This window comes from Sinohyriopsis cumingii, chromosome 7 (genome assembly GCF_028554795.1).
Source record: "Sinohyriopsis cumingii isolate HCF-2022 chromosome 7, ASM2855479v2, whole genome shotgun sequence".
Classification (NCBI taxonomy): Eukaryota; Metazoa; Mollusca; class Bivalvia; order Unionida; family Unionidae; genus Sinohyriopsis; species Sinohyriopsis cumingii.
Window position 1 is genome coordinate 125,767,867 of NC_142967.1, and position 15,837 is coordinate 125,783,703.

Sequence of the window (15,837 nt, forward strand, 5' to 3'; positions counted from 1 at the left end):
CAAACAGCTTGGACTTATTTCCATAGCATACAAAGTGAAAAATGTAAAAAGAACTTATTTCAAAATAAATCCCAAATCTTAGAATTTCTAACAAGTCCAAATATTTAAAGTTCTGAATAAACTTTAGTAATATTCCAAAATAAATAATCCAATGATGGAAGTGCTGATGTACCTTTGGTGGCCCATATTGTGGTGATATAATCTTTTGTTGAATCACAATAATACAATCCAAGAAAATGTCCTTCAAAACAAATTTGAATGATCTGTAAGTGATCGTTTTGTGTGCATTTTTCTTATTTTTCTTGCATTTAACCTTTCTTGTCAAAGAAATAGGAGAGTGGTCACTAAGACTAACATTCAGTACATTAACACAAGTTACATTGTCTGGTAGGTTGGTATAAATGTCATCAATAAGAGTGCTCGATTTTTCTGTTACCCTTGTAGGCTCATTTACCAGCTAGTCTAGGCCTAATGATTCAATAAATTCCATCCAGTCATTCCTTATTTGAGTATTGAGAAGGTCCTTATTTATATCTCCAAGTATATATGTTTCTTTCTCCTGTGCTAGAACATTTTCCATTTGTTTCAAAAAGTTATCATACCAAATTGCTTTGGAGGAAGGTGACCTATAAATGAAACCAACTAGGAATGATTTTGCATTATTTTGAAAAATATCCACCCAGATACTCTCAATTTCATGTGATTCCAAGTCAAGTTGCCTTTCTACATTTACATCTTCCCTAATGTATACAACAAGACCACCCCTGCTGTCTCTCTGTCCCTACATAATGGTTTATTGTAGCCTTGACAGTGAAACAGATTATCACTGTGGTCAGCATTTAATTTGGTTTCAGTGAGTCCTAAAACATGTATATTATTTTCCTTGGAAGACAACATTAACTTAATCTGGCCTATTTTTCCCACTGTACCTTGTACATTAAAGTGTTATATATGTTAAAACCTTTTGTACTAAGTTTCATATCAATTATACGTATGTCATCATAAAATGGGGTACTCACTGAGATTGTCTCCATACTACTTTTATCATTCTGACATCCTATTTCTACAACTAAATGTTCATATATATTAGCATCTTCATGTATCACATGCTAATTTACCTATATTCTTTTATATCACAAACTTATTTACATGTAGTCTTTTATATCACATACTTTTTTTTACATGTAGTCTTTTATATCACATACTTATTTACATGTAGTCTTTTATATCGCATACTTATTTACCTATAGTTTCATTTATCACAGTCTATATATTTTACATACAGTATGTGCAGATTCATATTTTGTAGTAACATAATAACATCTTAAAATATCACTTTATGTGATTCTGATGGGTCCAAATTGGCTCATGAAATTTTGGTACAGTATTCTCTTTACTGACTGGCTGTGATTGTTGGAAACATTCCTTACCTGCCATCTGGAACATTTTGTTTTTACTATTACTATCAATGTTTTGGTGGCCATTTTTTCAAATCACTTGCCCAAAGGGAATTGGGGGAAAAGAGGTCACGCTGACTATGCCATGTATAAATTAGAATGTGCTTAAAAATTGTGTTAAACCCCCCAAAAAGAGCAAAAACAAATAAAACTAAGGGTATTTACCAAATGATAATAGGTGTGGGCAGAGGGGTGGGTGGTACATCTCTAACATTGAATTTGCTCTATATAGCAGAGTGGTTTAAATGTTAAGTTATAGGAGTAAAGCTCACCTCTGTTCACATAAGAATGTTTGATCTAATAAATGTTACTTGTTACAGAACAGTGCAAAAATTCCACTAGAGTCAGGGACTATTTCTTATACACAACAAATGAAAAGTGCATCATCTTATTTAGAATGAACAAAATTATTTGTTCTTGCTCTCCTATATTATTAAAATAAAACTATGTGATAAATAGAATCTCAAATGGGTAATCATTTGATACTGAATTTATGAAACTCATTTTATAATGTCAGGTTTTTGCTCACCAATATGCTTATTTACCTATAGTTTCATGAATCACATGCTTATTTTCCTGTCGTTTCATGTATCACATGCTTATTTACCTGTGATTTCATGAATCACATCCTTATTTACCTGTAATTTCATTAATTACATGCTTATTTTCCTGTGGTTTCATGTATCACATGCTTATTTACCTGTAATTTCATGAATCACATGATTATTTACATGTAGTGTCATACATCACATGCTTATTTGCCTGTAGTTTCATGTATCACATTGTTATTTACCTGTAGTTTTCCTGGGAGGAACAATATTTGGATACATAATGCTCTCATTCATACCAGCATCCAGTAGGGGTTCATCATCATCATCATGGCCACAGTCCTGTCTCTGGATTTTCTTGTTAATTATGTTATCCTGCAGGAAAAACACAAAATTGCATATTTTGTTCCGAGCAGGAAGAGCAATTTTTGTGTGATGTAATAATATGACACACTAATAACAAAACAGAACTATATGCACTAAATTATAATTTTTTCCAACTGCAGATTGTATAAACCCAGATAAGTCATCCCATGATGTCCTAGTAAGTCTTGGTCTCTTCAGTCTGTTAATCATCAAAACTAAAAGCTAAGACCCAATTCTGTCTGTGCTTTATGTGATAGCAGTTCTGAGTATATGATGATTGCAGCTACATCTGACTTACAAGAAAGTATATATGGTACTTCTACTGATCACCGATGAGATTATCCACGATACTTGTATTTCCTCTGTGACAGTGAGGTCTTAAAGAGACAGCTCACAAATCAGTATACCATTACCTGCCTAACATGAGGTCTTAAAAACCACCCACAAAATAAATTACTCCTTCCTGTGTAACAGCTGAGACCTAAAAAACAGCTCCAAAACAGCCTAGTATTTCCTCTGTAACAGCTGAGGTCTTAAAAACCATCCCAAAAACAGCCAAGTATTTCCTGTGTAACAGCTGAAACCTTAAAAACAGTTCCAAAACAGCCTAGTATTTCCTCTGTAACAGCGGATGTCTTAAAGATCACAAAGAAAACAGTCTAGTATTTTCTGTGTAACAGCTGGCATCACAAAATAGTCCAAAAATACCAGTGTAAAGGTTGTTTTAATGACTTTGAATTTCAAGGTGAAGTGACTTCTTTTGGACAGAGGTGGGATAAGTGACAGCTGATCAGGGAGACATGGAAGCAAAGCAAGAAATGCAATATATATGTGTTTTCATTTGCTTATTTGAATTTTGTCCTATGTTTCTCTGTATACATTTAACATTGGTTTTATGCAATAATTCAAGCTGATAAATCTGTATTATATGTTTATTGTATAAATTATATTCATTCCCACTGTAGTCATACTTGAAAGTGTTTATGTTTGGATGGAGAGATATGTGCAGTGTATTTTAGCAATATGACTAAAACAGCACAGTAAAAATAAATTTGTAATTAATTGGAACTGATAGGAGTAACAGGATTACAGTCTTGTAAATGCATGTTGTTAAAACTACTTAATAAACTACCACATAAACAATGTTAATTTTACTTTCTGAAGTTGACTAGTCGAAAAGATTTACAAATTGTTTTTAAACAGCCCCTGTAACTTGTAACTATCATAACTATTCATGGAATGAAGCATGAAAGTTGATGATTGAACTTAGCAACCAAATTGACAAAACCTAGAATTAGAACACAAATGGTGCCATGCATAACAGGAAAGTGCATCTATTTTTAGAAAGTGGGATTTTCCATTGATCAGATTGAAAATTTAAGGCTTTATTATTTGCCAACAAACTGTAGAATTGTCATGCACTGATTAAATAGTATTTGCCTCACTGCTGTTTTTGTAGTTTCGCAAAAATGAGTGATGTCAGAAAACAACCCTGACCTTACAAGTTATAGTGCTTTTCATATTCCACAACACAGCATTGTTTCTGACCTACATGAATACATTTTAAGCTATATCTTCTATCATATACAATTTATAATTTGCTTTTTAGGAATTAAGTATGTTCATTCATCTACTTGCCCAATTATTTACAAAAACAGACAATCTAATAAAGTGGAAAATCCAAGGCACCATTACAGGTTCATGTATGATTTCAAAATGATTTTACAAAGAAAATAGAGCAAACACATTTCTTTAAATTTAAAATTAAAAAGTGCTCTTCAATGCTTTTATTTTTAAACACAGATTACTATATAAATGTTGATGTTTAAATGTCAAAACAGAAGTTTATTTTCATCATTAAATTGTAGGTCTAACTTGTGGAAATCAGGCAGTGATAATTTGCTTGGGAAAATGTTAATGGTCTGTCAGCTATTAAAACACATGCCTGTGACTGTGAATGAGTTAGTTCATTGGTGCAATTGGTATCAACACCACATAGGATATATTTTGTCTTGGGCTACACCACAACCCTGTCAGAACTAGCCTAAATATCTGCCTACAGTGAGGAAGCATCTTAAAAGTCAACACATCTAACAAATCACAGGGTGAAGTCATTTTTGCTTTCCTAAGAGAACAAGGGAGAGTTTACATTCTTTTAGGTGACTTAGTCTCCCACTTCACCTGAACCCTGAATGATCCCTCATAAAACTATCTAGTTGAACCCTGAATGACCCCTCATAAAACTATCTAGTTTTTCCTGTACAACAACTGAGGTCTTAAGAATCACTCACAATATCGTATTTCCCACCATGAGTCATACTCAAACTGGCATGTGATGTCCAATAAACATAATTGTGTCCCTTCCAGCTTGATTCACAAGAATCGGAATATTCCTTTTTAATTTTCCTGTGTTGATTATTAACACTTTTCAACAGGTTTATTTTCCCTTTCGTCGTATGCATGCATCGCTTGCTGGACACTATTTGTAAAAAAAAATCATGATCAGCAGTTTGATCATGCAGACACTTCACATGAACAAACAGGTGCAGTTTAAAGCATCTGATGTGCTGCTGTAAAGTTAGAGACTGGTTCCCAGACCAATTTCACTACTTCTAATATGAAACCCGTTTTTTTTAAAAAATCATTTTCCTGTAGTTTTTGCTTTTATGCCACAAGTTCATAGTCTTACAAAGGGAAATAACTCTTGCCCATTACCTCCCCTAATCTCCAGATTTTAAGCTGAGTGATGCATAAACATGGATTCTCAGATGGTGTGATGGTCGGGAGGGTTTTTAACCCTTTACTCTCCAAGTATGCTTTTCTACGCCTTTACCTTTGCCCCCCCCCACGCATAACGTTTTTACCTTTGCCCCACATATATGCATTTCTATGCATTACACAGTATCTACAATGAATATGTTACATCTTCCATGTACATGTTGATTCGACACAAGGTAACCAAATGCTGGTCAAAATATAAATCATCCTTACTAACATTCGATCTTAATGACATATTACTTAACATCAGAACATATCACTCTAAATTTAACCGACCAATTATACATAGCTTTTTTTTCCATAAAGGAGGTGGCAATGACATTCCAAAAAAGCTTAAAGGTGGCAGTTATCAATACTTCTCTCTCTTCGTGGAGCAATTCCCATCAGTTTTCCAAACTGCCAGTGTTAATGATCTGCTAAAGAAACTGACACTTGACCCAAATGATTTAAAGAACTGACTCGTTTCTAACCTCTTATTCATTTCCAAAATCTTGTATCTCATCTGACTTCAAATCATATTTTTCCTAATGTACAGTATGCACACGGCCCTTGCAATAATGTTGAACTGAGAGTAGTTAATGACCTTCTATGTGCTTTGGAAAGATTACAGTCCTCTACCTCATTGATTTGTTTACAGCATTTGACACAATAGATCATGATCTATTACTTAAATGTCTCTATCACGTATTTGGCTTTCACAATACAGCCTTACTATGTTTCAAGTCCTACACAGACAAAAAGACACAAGCTGTGTCTGTAAATGGAAAACAACCCAGACAGTTCATTTACGTGTTCAACAAAGCCCTGTTCTTGGCCCAGTTGTCTTCATTCTATACTATCAGACAATCTCAAGCGTCATAGATCGAGATCCAGTGTCTCATCAATTGTATGATAACACTCAAATATACAAATCTAGCTGCCCAACTGAAGTTGAGGCTACCATCCAAGGAATAGAGGGGTGCATGTCTTATAAAATGTCATGGATGACATGTTATAAGCTGCAGTAGAATGATGATAAAAATGAAGCCATCCTGATCACCATGCAAAGACTTTCTTATTCACATCCTTTTCCTCAAACAAAAAGTATCAACAATATCATTATTAATTTCATACCGATGTCACCCTTGACAGCATGCTCTCATTACACCAACATGAATACATGCAAAGCGGCATGTCTGGAAATGAAATGCAACAGCTCCATTTACAACTGTATTTTGGTAGATGCCACAAAAAGAGTGTTTCTTAGTACTTTCAAGACTGGACTACTGTTAATTCACTTCTATTTGGTTCATCTAAGGATCTACTACAGAAACTTCAAAACACAGTTGCTCAGATCATTATTAGATTATAACAGAACTGAGCACACCTTCTCTCTGTTTTGGCCTACACTGGCTACAAGTTAGATCCTAATCAAACACAAAATCTGTTTACTATGCTACATTTCCTTGAATGGCTCCAGTCCAATATACCCTAATATGAACTGTTCACTATGCTACATTTCCTTGACTGGCTCTAGTCCAATATACCCTAATATGAACTGTTCACCATTCTACATTTCCTTGACTGGCTCCAGTCCAATATACCCAAATATGAACTGTTCACCATGCTACATTTCCTTGACTGGCTCCTGTCCAATATACCCAAATATGAACTGTTCACCATGCTACATTTCCTTGACTGGCTCCTGTCCAATATACCCTAATATGAACTGTTCACCATGCTACATTTCCTTGACTGGCTCCAGTCCAATATATCCTAATATGAACTGTTCACCATGCTACCTTTCCTTGACTGGATCCAGTCCAATATACCCTAATATGAACTGTTCACCATGCTACATTTCCTTGACTGGCTCTAGTCCAATATACCCTAATATGAACTGTTCACCATGCTACATTTCCTTGACTGGCTCCAGTCCAATATACCTATATGAATTCACCCATTTGCACACCCATCTAGAAACATACACTACACTTCTGACATTTGCATTCTCATTGTTCCTACTGTTAAAATGAAGTCAAACAGATGTTCTTTTGCATATCTGGCCCAGCTATATATTCAACAAAATGCCCAAAGATCTTAGACACAAGGACACTGTGAACTCATTCACGAGTGCTCTTAAAACTTGAATTTGTTGTATTATTTAATTTTTATAGACAGGTTTCATTGAAACAACAAGTAAAAAATTAACAAAATGTATTAACTAACTAATATAATGTATACACTACATGGAACTGATGAAGCACATTTTTGTGCATGCAATGTATGATATGTGATTGTCTACCGTAACTTTGAATTTGTTTCATTTACTAAACTTAATCAACAGGTTTCACTGAAAAGACGATATCAAATAACCTACAACAAAAATGTATAAATTAATGAGTATGTGTTTTAAAAAGATGCTAAAATAACACCTATTGTAAATAGGTAAGCAAACACTAAACAGTGTGTGTGAAACTGTAATTTACAACATGCATCAATGATATAAATTTTTAGACCACATGGTCTAACATGCAAAGTCCAGAGAAGTGTAAAATATTCTCATAACTAAAAATATTTACCAGCTGTTTAGGAATGAATATTAATCCAAATAAATCGAAACTTCTGCATGGATGGTTCAAATTTAATACAAATTTGGCTTTGGACTCCTGAGAAGTGCCATGTTGGTGTACAGAAGCAAAGCTTAAAAACTGGCGAATCCCAGCTGTTGCAAGGGGAGTTAATGGTCAAGAGATATTGCTAGATAAAAAAACGATTTTTTATCTTTTTATTAAGGCTGGATTTGAGAGGCAGTAGGCATATATTCCTAACATTAATGTAATCAGAAAAGGTATCTGAAGGATACAGAAACATACCGTATTGTCCTCATTCTTATCTTCTCTGCACAGCTTCAAAAAAACTGATTCCAGGCTCTGTGATAAAGTAAAATAGATATTGTAATGCTCCACCCTGGTACTCACCCATACTCTCACCACAGACAGTGACCCAGTGGTTAGAATGCACACGCTGTCACATATATAACACACAAGTTTGCCATGGTAGCAAATATGAAATTTGGTTTTTAAAAAAAATTTTTTAACTATCACTGTAGTTTCAATCTGTATACATCAGACCTTAAACTCCCTCCAAGGGATTTCTGAATTCCTTAGTAAATATTCGCCACATAAAGATTCATGAATTTCCATCCAGTGGATTAGGATCCGTCTTAATGAAAAGGAAGGTGTTGTGCTGGAAGGTATCAATCAATGACTCTTGTTTTTAAAACAAAAGAGGAAGGAATAAGAAAGAAATGATCTTTATATATACTTGCAAGCTTTCAGACATAATACAATAGGCCACTACAAAAACAATATGAATGATATACAGTAAACAATTTATATGAAGTTCTTATTGACACATTTTTAAAATTCCCATTATATGACAGTATTTTAAAAACAAACTAAAAAATATATCTATTATCTCTCGAATATCAACCAAATAAAATATATGTAATATTTGAAAGAAAATGAAGGTAAGAAACAAGTAAATCCATACCAAAATTAATTGTCCTTCACCACACATTAATATAAATCACAAATTTTCCATCAATGTTTGCCATAATAAGTCTGGCCTTATATCAAGAACTGTCAATGCTAGGTATCTTTACATTAGTTTTTATCAGACTTGTGTACCTTATATGAACATCTGCCAGACATGTCAACCTTGTATCAACACCTTTCAGTGTCACAGACCTTACATTTACATTTATCAAAGTTACTGTCCCTATGTTAACTACAAAACTGTGAAGATAGGAAGAAAAAAGAAAGCCTTAAATCCCGTAATGACTCACATCCATATGGTACTGGTGTAACAGTGTATCTGGGGCCTCCTCTGCCAATAGTCGGCCACTCCTCATCAACCCTACCTGCAAAGGTAAAGTATGGCATTTTTATGACAGCAATACTATATACAATAGTTCCTCTATACTAATCCCAGAATGCCCTCCTTGTAAATTGTTTCGAAAATGGAGTGTGGAGATTTCAGCTCACCATCATTTAGCTTCCTTGTGTGAAACTTTTTCAAACTCTGCCCAAGCATGGATAGAGATGATGCCAGGAATTTTCTTAAGAAGGGAAGGTCCTCCACATCTACCTCCTGCAGGTGCAATTGGAGGGGGGGGGTGGTCAATGCCAAATTTTTGCTGATGGGTAACAACATTATGCATATCTAATTTAAGACAAATATTTAATAACTTTATAACTATCTAAAGTATCTGCCCAATACCCAATTTAGTTTGATGTGCTGGTAAATATTCTTCACTGCTACTTATTACTTGGCTTCTTCAAAGCCTTGGAAAATGGGAAACAGTCTATATGGCCCCTTATATATAAATACAAACAGTCTATATGGCCCCTTATATCTAAATACAAACAGTCTATATGGCCCTTTCTAGCTGAATAAAAACAGTATATATGGCCCTTTATATCTAAATACAAACAGTCTATATGGTCCCATATATCTGAATACAAACAGTCTATATGGCCCCTTATATCTAAATACAAACAGTCTATATGGCCCCATATATCTGAATAAAAACAGTCTATATGACCCCTTATATCAAATTCAAACAGTCTATATGGTCCCTTATACCTGAATAAAAAGTCTATTTGGCATCTTATATCTTAATACAAACAGTCGATATGGTCCCTTATATCTGAATAAAAACAGTCTATATGGCCCCTTATATCAAATTCAAACAGTCTATATGACCCCTTATATCTGAATATAAACATTGTATATGGCCCCTTATATCGGAAAATGGGAAACAGTCTATATGGCCCCTTATATTGAAAAATGGGAAAATGTCAATATGGCACCTTATCTCTAAATACAGTCTATTTGGCCACATATCTTAATACAAGCAGTCTACATGGCCCCTTATATCTGAATACTCCTCATTTTATTCGCCATTTCTTTTGTTTGTAATTGGAGAACCACTGCAATTTTGGCCAATGCAAACAAATTATAGAACTGGTCTTCATATTTGAACATGATTTCCCACAAGTCAATCATGCTTTCCCTATTGTATTTCTATTGTAAGATCGCATTTAATGCTGGGCTGTATATTCAACCAATGTTGAACAACATAGGTTAACCTGTGCAACCAATTTTGTTAGTAAATGGATTATCTTTCTTATATTCTCGACATAGAACATTTAAAATCCATAATTTTGGGGTTCCTTTTTTTCTCCTTTTCTCATCCCCCATTTCTACATGCTGCGGAGTGTGTGATTTGGATTTCTAATGTAGTTCAAGGAAAAAATGTTGTCATATCACTACGGTGTCTGCAGTGTGACAGTTTATAGTGATGTCTAGCACTGAGGCATCATGCTGCAGACATAGCATTATGTCCCACCCAGTCACATTATCCTGACACCAGGCTGACCAGTCCTAACACTAACCTCTTAATGCTCATCACCATGTGAGGCAGCTGCTAATAAAATGTTATGTCTTTGGTATGACTTGGCTGGGTTTCAAACCCGCAACCTCCTGCATCCAAGGTAGACACTCTATCCACAAGGTCACACATGCTGTGGACAAGGTGCCAACTATTTCTTGGTCACTGGTTTGTGCAACCTCTTCAATTTGCACTCGAACATGAAAGACATTAGAGCTTTCCTCTTGCTCTAAGTTATTCACTTAGCAGACAATTGTAAGGTAAAGAAATCAGTTATCTTCCATTTCAACATTCATAAAACTCACTGTTTGTTATGATTAATACATATCTGTTACAGCTGATCAATGGATCAGTCAATTATACCCCTCTGGGAGATAATTAAATCAGAACCCCTGGATAGTTTTTGCAAAGAATACTGATCTCAATCATGCAGCTGCTTGTATTCAAACACTAAATCTACCTTAGTATAGATTGAATGAGATCACCTGCAAAATGCCAACCAAAACTTGATATGACAAATCTTTACTTTTAACTTTTTCTATAAAACAGATGAAACATATAAAATAGTACACATTGGGTACAACAAATTGTAGGAACTACGTATAATTTGTGTGGCCTTTCCCCCATTGGTTTGAGAAGTTGCATGACTAACAATCTTTGTGAGACGAAAAAAAACACAGTCCTGTTACCTAGCAACATCTCTGTGGATAAGTTTATTATTACCCATGATGGTAAAGAAACTGACAACAACACATAAAGGCTTAGTCACAACAAAACTTTATAATTTCAAGGATAAATGCTTTTTGAAATGTTTGAATATTTTTCTTTTTAAAAATTACATTTTTCCATATCTAAGGGACCAAGCATATCAAATCAGTGAACAAATGTAAAGCCTGGTGTGCATTTTCTTGCAATAAACTTACTTCAACACCTATGCCCTAGGTAAGTGTCATTACATTGGGAAAAAGTACCCTATCAACAACTGACTATAAAATAACATGTTGCTAGTAATGATGGTGGTGGTGGTGAATATTAGGCTACTAAATACAAGATCAGAGAAAAGAACAATAGAGGAAATGAAGGAGAAAGATAGGGAAGAAATTAAAGATCATTAAGTACCCTATTTGCCTGCCTGGCCTCCTCAATGTAATGTGTGGTGATGATGATGGTGGTTTTCTGACCACTACTCTGTGAGATACTCAGCAGATGCTTCCATATTCTAAAGGAAAAATCAACTCAAACAATAGTACCACATTTTTTAATGGATAACATAATTAACGGTCTTTTAATGAATAACATTATTACAACTCTATGGTCTTAAAATAGGTACTAGAAATGAAAAATTTCAATCAGGAAGGTTTCAGATGTTTATAAAATAAAATCAGAATTATAATTAGAAAGTCTATTACTAAAATTTTTATAAAGAACATAGTAAACACAATGTCCATGACTCCGGTAAAGATAATGATCCTAACTGTTAACCCATACCCATAGAAAAAACACTTATCATGTATTAGCTGTTTACAGAAAATCAATGATTCATGCCAGGTTGAAAATGAACTTGATTTTGGATAAGGTCAAGCCCAAAATACAATTATCCATAACATTTAATGAAATAGAAAAAAATCTAACAAACAATGGAAATTAGATATATATAACAACATAATTGGTGGTCTTTTAATGGATCACATAACTGAGGGTCTATTAATGGACAACATTACTGGGTCTTTTAACGGATAACTTAGATGATTGTCTTTTAGTGGATAACAAAACTGATTCTTTTAGTGGATAGCATAATAGAGGGTCTTTTAATGGATAACATTAGAGGGTCTATTAATGGATAACATTACTGGGTCTTTTAATGGATCACATAACTGAGGGTCTTTTAATGGATAACATTACTGATCTTTTAATGGATAACATATTTGATGGTCTTTTAGTGGATAAAGAAACTGATTCTTTTAGTGGATCATATAATTGAGGGTGTTTGAATGGATAACATTACTGGGTCTTTTAATGGATAACTAAACTGAGGGTCTTTTAATGAATAACAACATAATTGGTGGTCTTTTAATGGATCACATAACTGAGGGTCTATTAATGGATAACATTACTGGGTCTTTTAATGGATAACATAGTTGATGGTCTTTTAGTGGATAACAAAAATGATTCTTTTCATGGAACACATAACTGAGGGTCTTTTAACGGATAACATTACTGGGTCTTTTAATGGATAACTGAACTGAGGGTCTTTTAATGAATAACAACATTATTGAATCTTAAATGGATAACATAAATGGTGGTCTTTTTATAGATAACATAACTGATGCCATTTTAATTGATATCATAGCTGCTGGTCCAAACACTTGCATTTTATATGGGTCAGTGAATGGTTACATAGAAGGTAACAATTGCCTATTATAGTATAGTAGCTTCGGCAAATAGCAAAGTACTGAATACTCATTGTAATCTCACCCTGCTTATAAGTTTATAACCCATTTTTAAAATTTGCATTAAACTGTTGGCATAGTTTATCACTGTCCCTTCATAAATTGAGGTTCATCATGAAATCTGCTTGGAAAATCAACGCCTATATTTGTGTATGATATTTATAGATGCTCCATATGGTGGTGAATAACCACATGTGCCAGCATGTAAGCCACATATGCCAGCATGTAAGCCACATATGGCAGCATGTAAGCCGCATGTGCCAGCATGTAAGTCTCATAGTTTTCTAACATTTTTGGCTCTGGTTCTACAAGAAATAGAAGATTTAGTCCAGCTAGTTCAGCCTGCATGGTTTTGCTTATATGATGAAGATTTCAGTATTTCAGGTTTAAAAGCCTGAGATACTTCTCCAGCTAGACAGTAAAAGTTCTAAGCAAGCGTGAGAAAAATTCAAGAAACTAATTGTTTGTAGTAAAAATTGTTTCTTCAATAATACTTACCCAATCATAACACTTTAGGAGAATTACTACTACCTCACAAATACAGCCTTTCCATCTAGAACAATTTAGGTGGCGCTATACAGTTTCGCATTTTCCATAGGATTAGGATTTTAAAGAAAAAGAATTTCCCCGGCTTTCCTCACTGGTTATACTGGCTATTTAAAAAAGACCTTGTATATCTTAGGTATAATTAAAAGAACCTTTAATTCCCTTTATTTTGATGTATGATTGATGGGTGTACTATGGGTTATAGAGTATACAGCTTGGCCTTACTTCAAATGTGCACCTTTCAAAAAAGTGCTAGCTCTACTTGGTCATTTTCACTTCCTGAACTTCAGAGGTAAATTGTATAAAAAAAGAGCCAATAACTTTTTTACATTTTATATATTTGGTAATTCATTCATTGCACTTTCAGAAGCTGGTATTGTCTAGTCTGGCAAAATTCATTTTCCCTATTTTAATAGCTGCTATGTATAGTGTACTTTAGACTAATTCAGGCTGATTTTTTAACACAGGGAGCAGTCATTTTAGTTAGCAGTGTGCTTAAATCATGTAAAATTTCCAAAAGTACAATATCCAAAGAAATATTGTCCACATTACATTAATGTAGTATAGAGGTATGCCAACATTCTCTCCACTGTGCATGTTCTAAATGCATACTACTTCACCTTACATATGTCACTCTCTCTAAAGTACATATTAATTGGTGAGCGCCCCCTTAGCTAAAAATGCTCAGAGTTATCTACTCACCTAGGTAGCAGTTAGAGTGATCTCCTCTTGATTGCACCTAGGTCTTTTAACAGACAAAGAGATTCATGTTTGTAACTGAGGGAACCGAGGATAAAGGAGGTGGTGCACTGAAATAGATACTGGCCCATAGGTGATTATGGCAAATCTTCCCCATTTGAGAGCAAAAGATTGAATGAAGCCTTCCCACTACTGTGATTTTTTGATAAGAGCAACATAATTATTCTATCATTTTGAGAAAGTGAGGCTCTCATTGTGAGAAACAATCGTTACAGAACTAGGTGATCTTGGCTGGCATGACAGTGTCCATTTCTTGAGTTCGGGACAGGGTACAGGATACTGGTTTATGTAGATGGTCCAAAAAACTGACATGCAAGATTTTAATTGAGACTGTTGTTTGGTCTCTACCTTGCTCCCTAGTAAATGACCTGGTGTTGAATGGTTGTGTGCAAATTGATGACATCCTCATCCGTCAAGGTGTGTTTCTGTAATTTCCCATTTAGTACACCCAGTACTGCCGCCCACTGAGTTCTGTCCATAATATGCAAATCTGACATGTACCTGCAGTTTGACATGAGTAAACAGAGCAGACAGTATATACATGTGCAGCACAGCACATTCCCTGCTTTATGAACTTCTGAGTGTACATGACAATTACCTGTACAAGGACACACATACCTTGTACAGGTTGGGTATTGGATTGTCACTATTAATACTTATGCAATGGATGCTAAAATATCAATCTAATAAATGTCAGAAAGGCCAATTAGCTGCCTATACAAGTAAAATCACAGAAGCATTGCTAAGAATAACTAAGAAGGAGACACAATGTTCAGGAAACTTACCTGCATGTATCTGACAGTGGCAGAAACTATACAGTAACAAAAAATTGAGTTCTCTATAGTACACACCATACATGCACATAAAAAATGTGATTTGGCATCATTATTGATACATACAAACTGCTACAACATCAGTTGAAAGACAATGTGACCGGTAGGAAATGCCAAATGATGGCCCATACAGTAAAGTTAGTAAAGCATCATGCATGAAGTGGATGCTAAGACAATATAGAAAACATACCGGTGTGAGTCCAACTGTAGTGGAAATTATACAACAATATTATACTAGCTTTCTGTCACACACCAGACCTGGACCAATTAAATACAGCTATAGCAATGTGATGGGACACCCATCATGGCACATGCACCGCCAGGTACATAGCAGCTGCATCTAAGTTAGGATGGTGAAATGGTAACACTAAACAAAATCAGAAACTTTGTCATTGAACACAGAAAGAATTTTTTTTAAAATTTAATCTATGGTCTGAGTTTACCTCCCTTTGATGAGAACACTCCTACTAGGTAGAAAACTTTCAAAATGCTTGAATGTGAATTGCACTCTCTATCTCCCTCTGTAGAGAACATGCTACTGACCACAAGTGGTAGAACTAACTGAAGAGTTCAGTGATTTGGTGCCAATCCATGTATCATGGGGAGATCACTCTATCAAACTGCTGCACAGGTGGCCCGACAACTTTTAGATTTTAGCTAAAA

General features: G+C 34.7%; 1 protein-coding gene across 3 annotated transcripts in view; it reads right to left on the reverse strand.

Moving 5' to 3' along the window:
• Positions 1-15,837, reverse strand: part of LOC149796077 (ABC transporter G family member 20-like) — an 81,252-nt gene that overhangs the window by 54,286 nt on the left and 11,129 nt on the right. For all 3 annotated transcript variants that reach the window (XM_089965985.1, XM_089965984.1, XM_089965986.1), the window contains exons 6-9: positions 11,706-11,805; positions 8,979-9,053; positions 8,005-8,061; positions 2,251-2,380 (exon numbers count right to left, since the gene is read on the reverse strand). In XM_089965985.1, the coding sequence (XP_089822111.1) occupies positions 2,251-2,380; positions 8,005-8,061; positions 8,979-9,053; positions 11,706-11,805 (362 nt within the window). The remainder of the gene's footprint in view (positions 1-2,250; positions 2,381-8,004; positions 8,062-8,978; positions 9,054-11,705; positions 11,806-15,837) is intronic.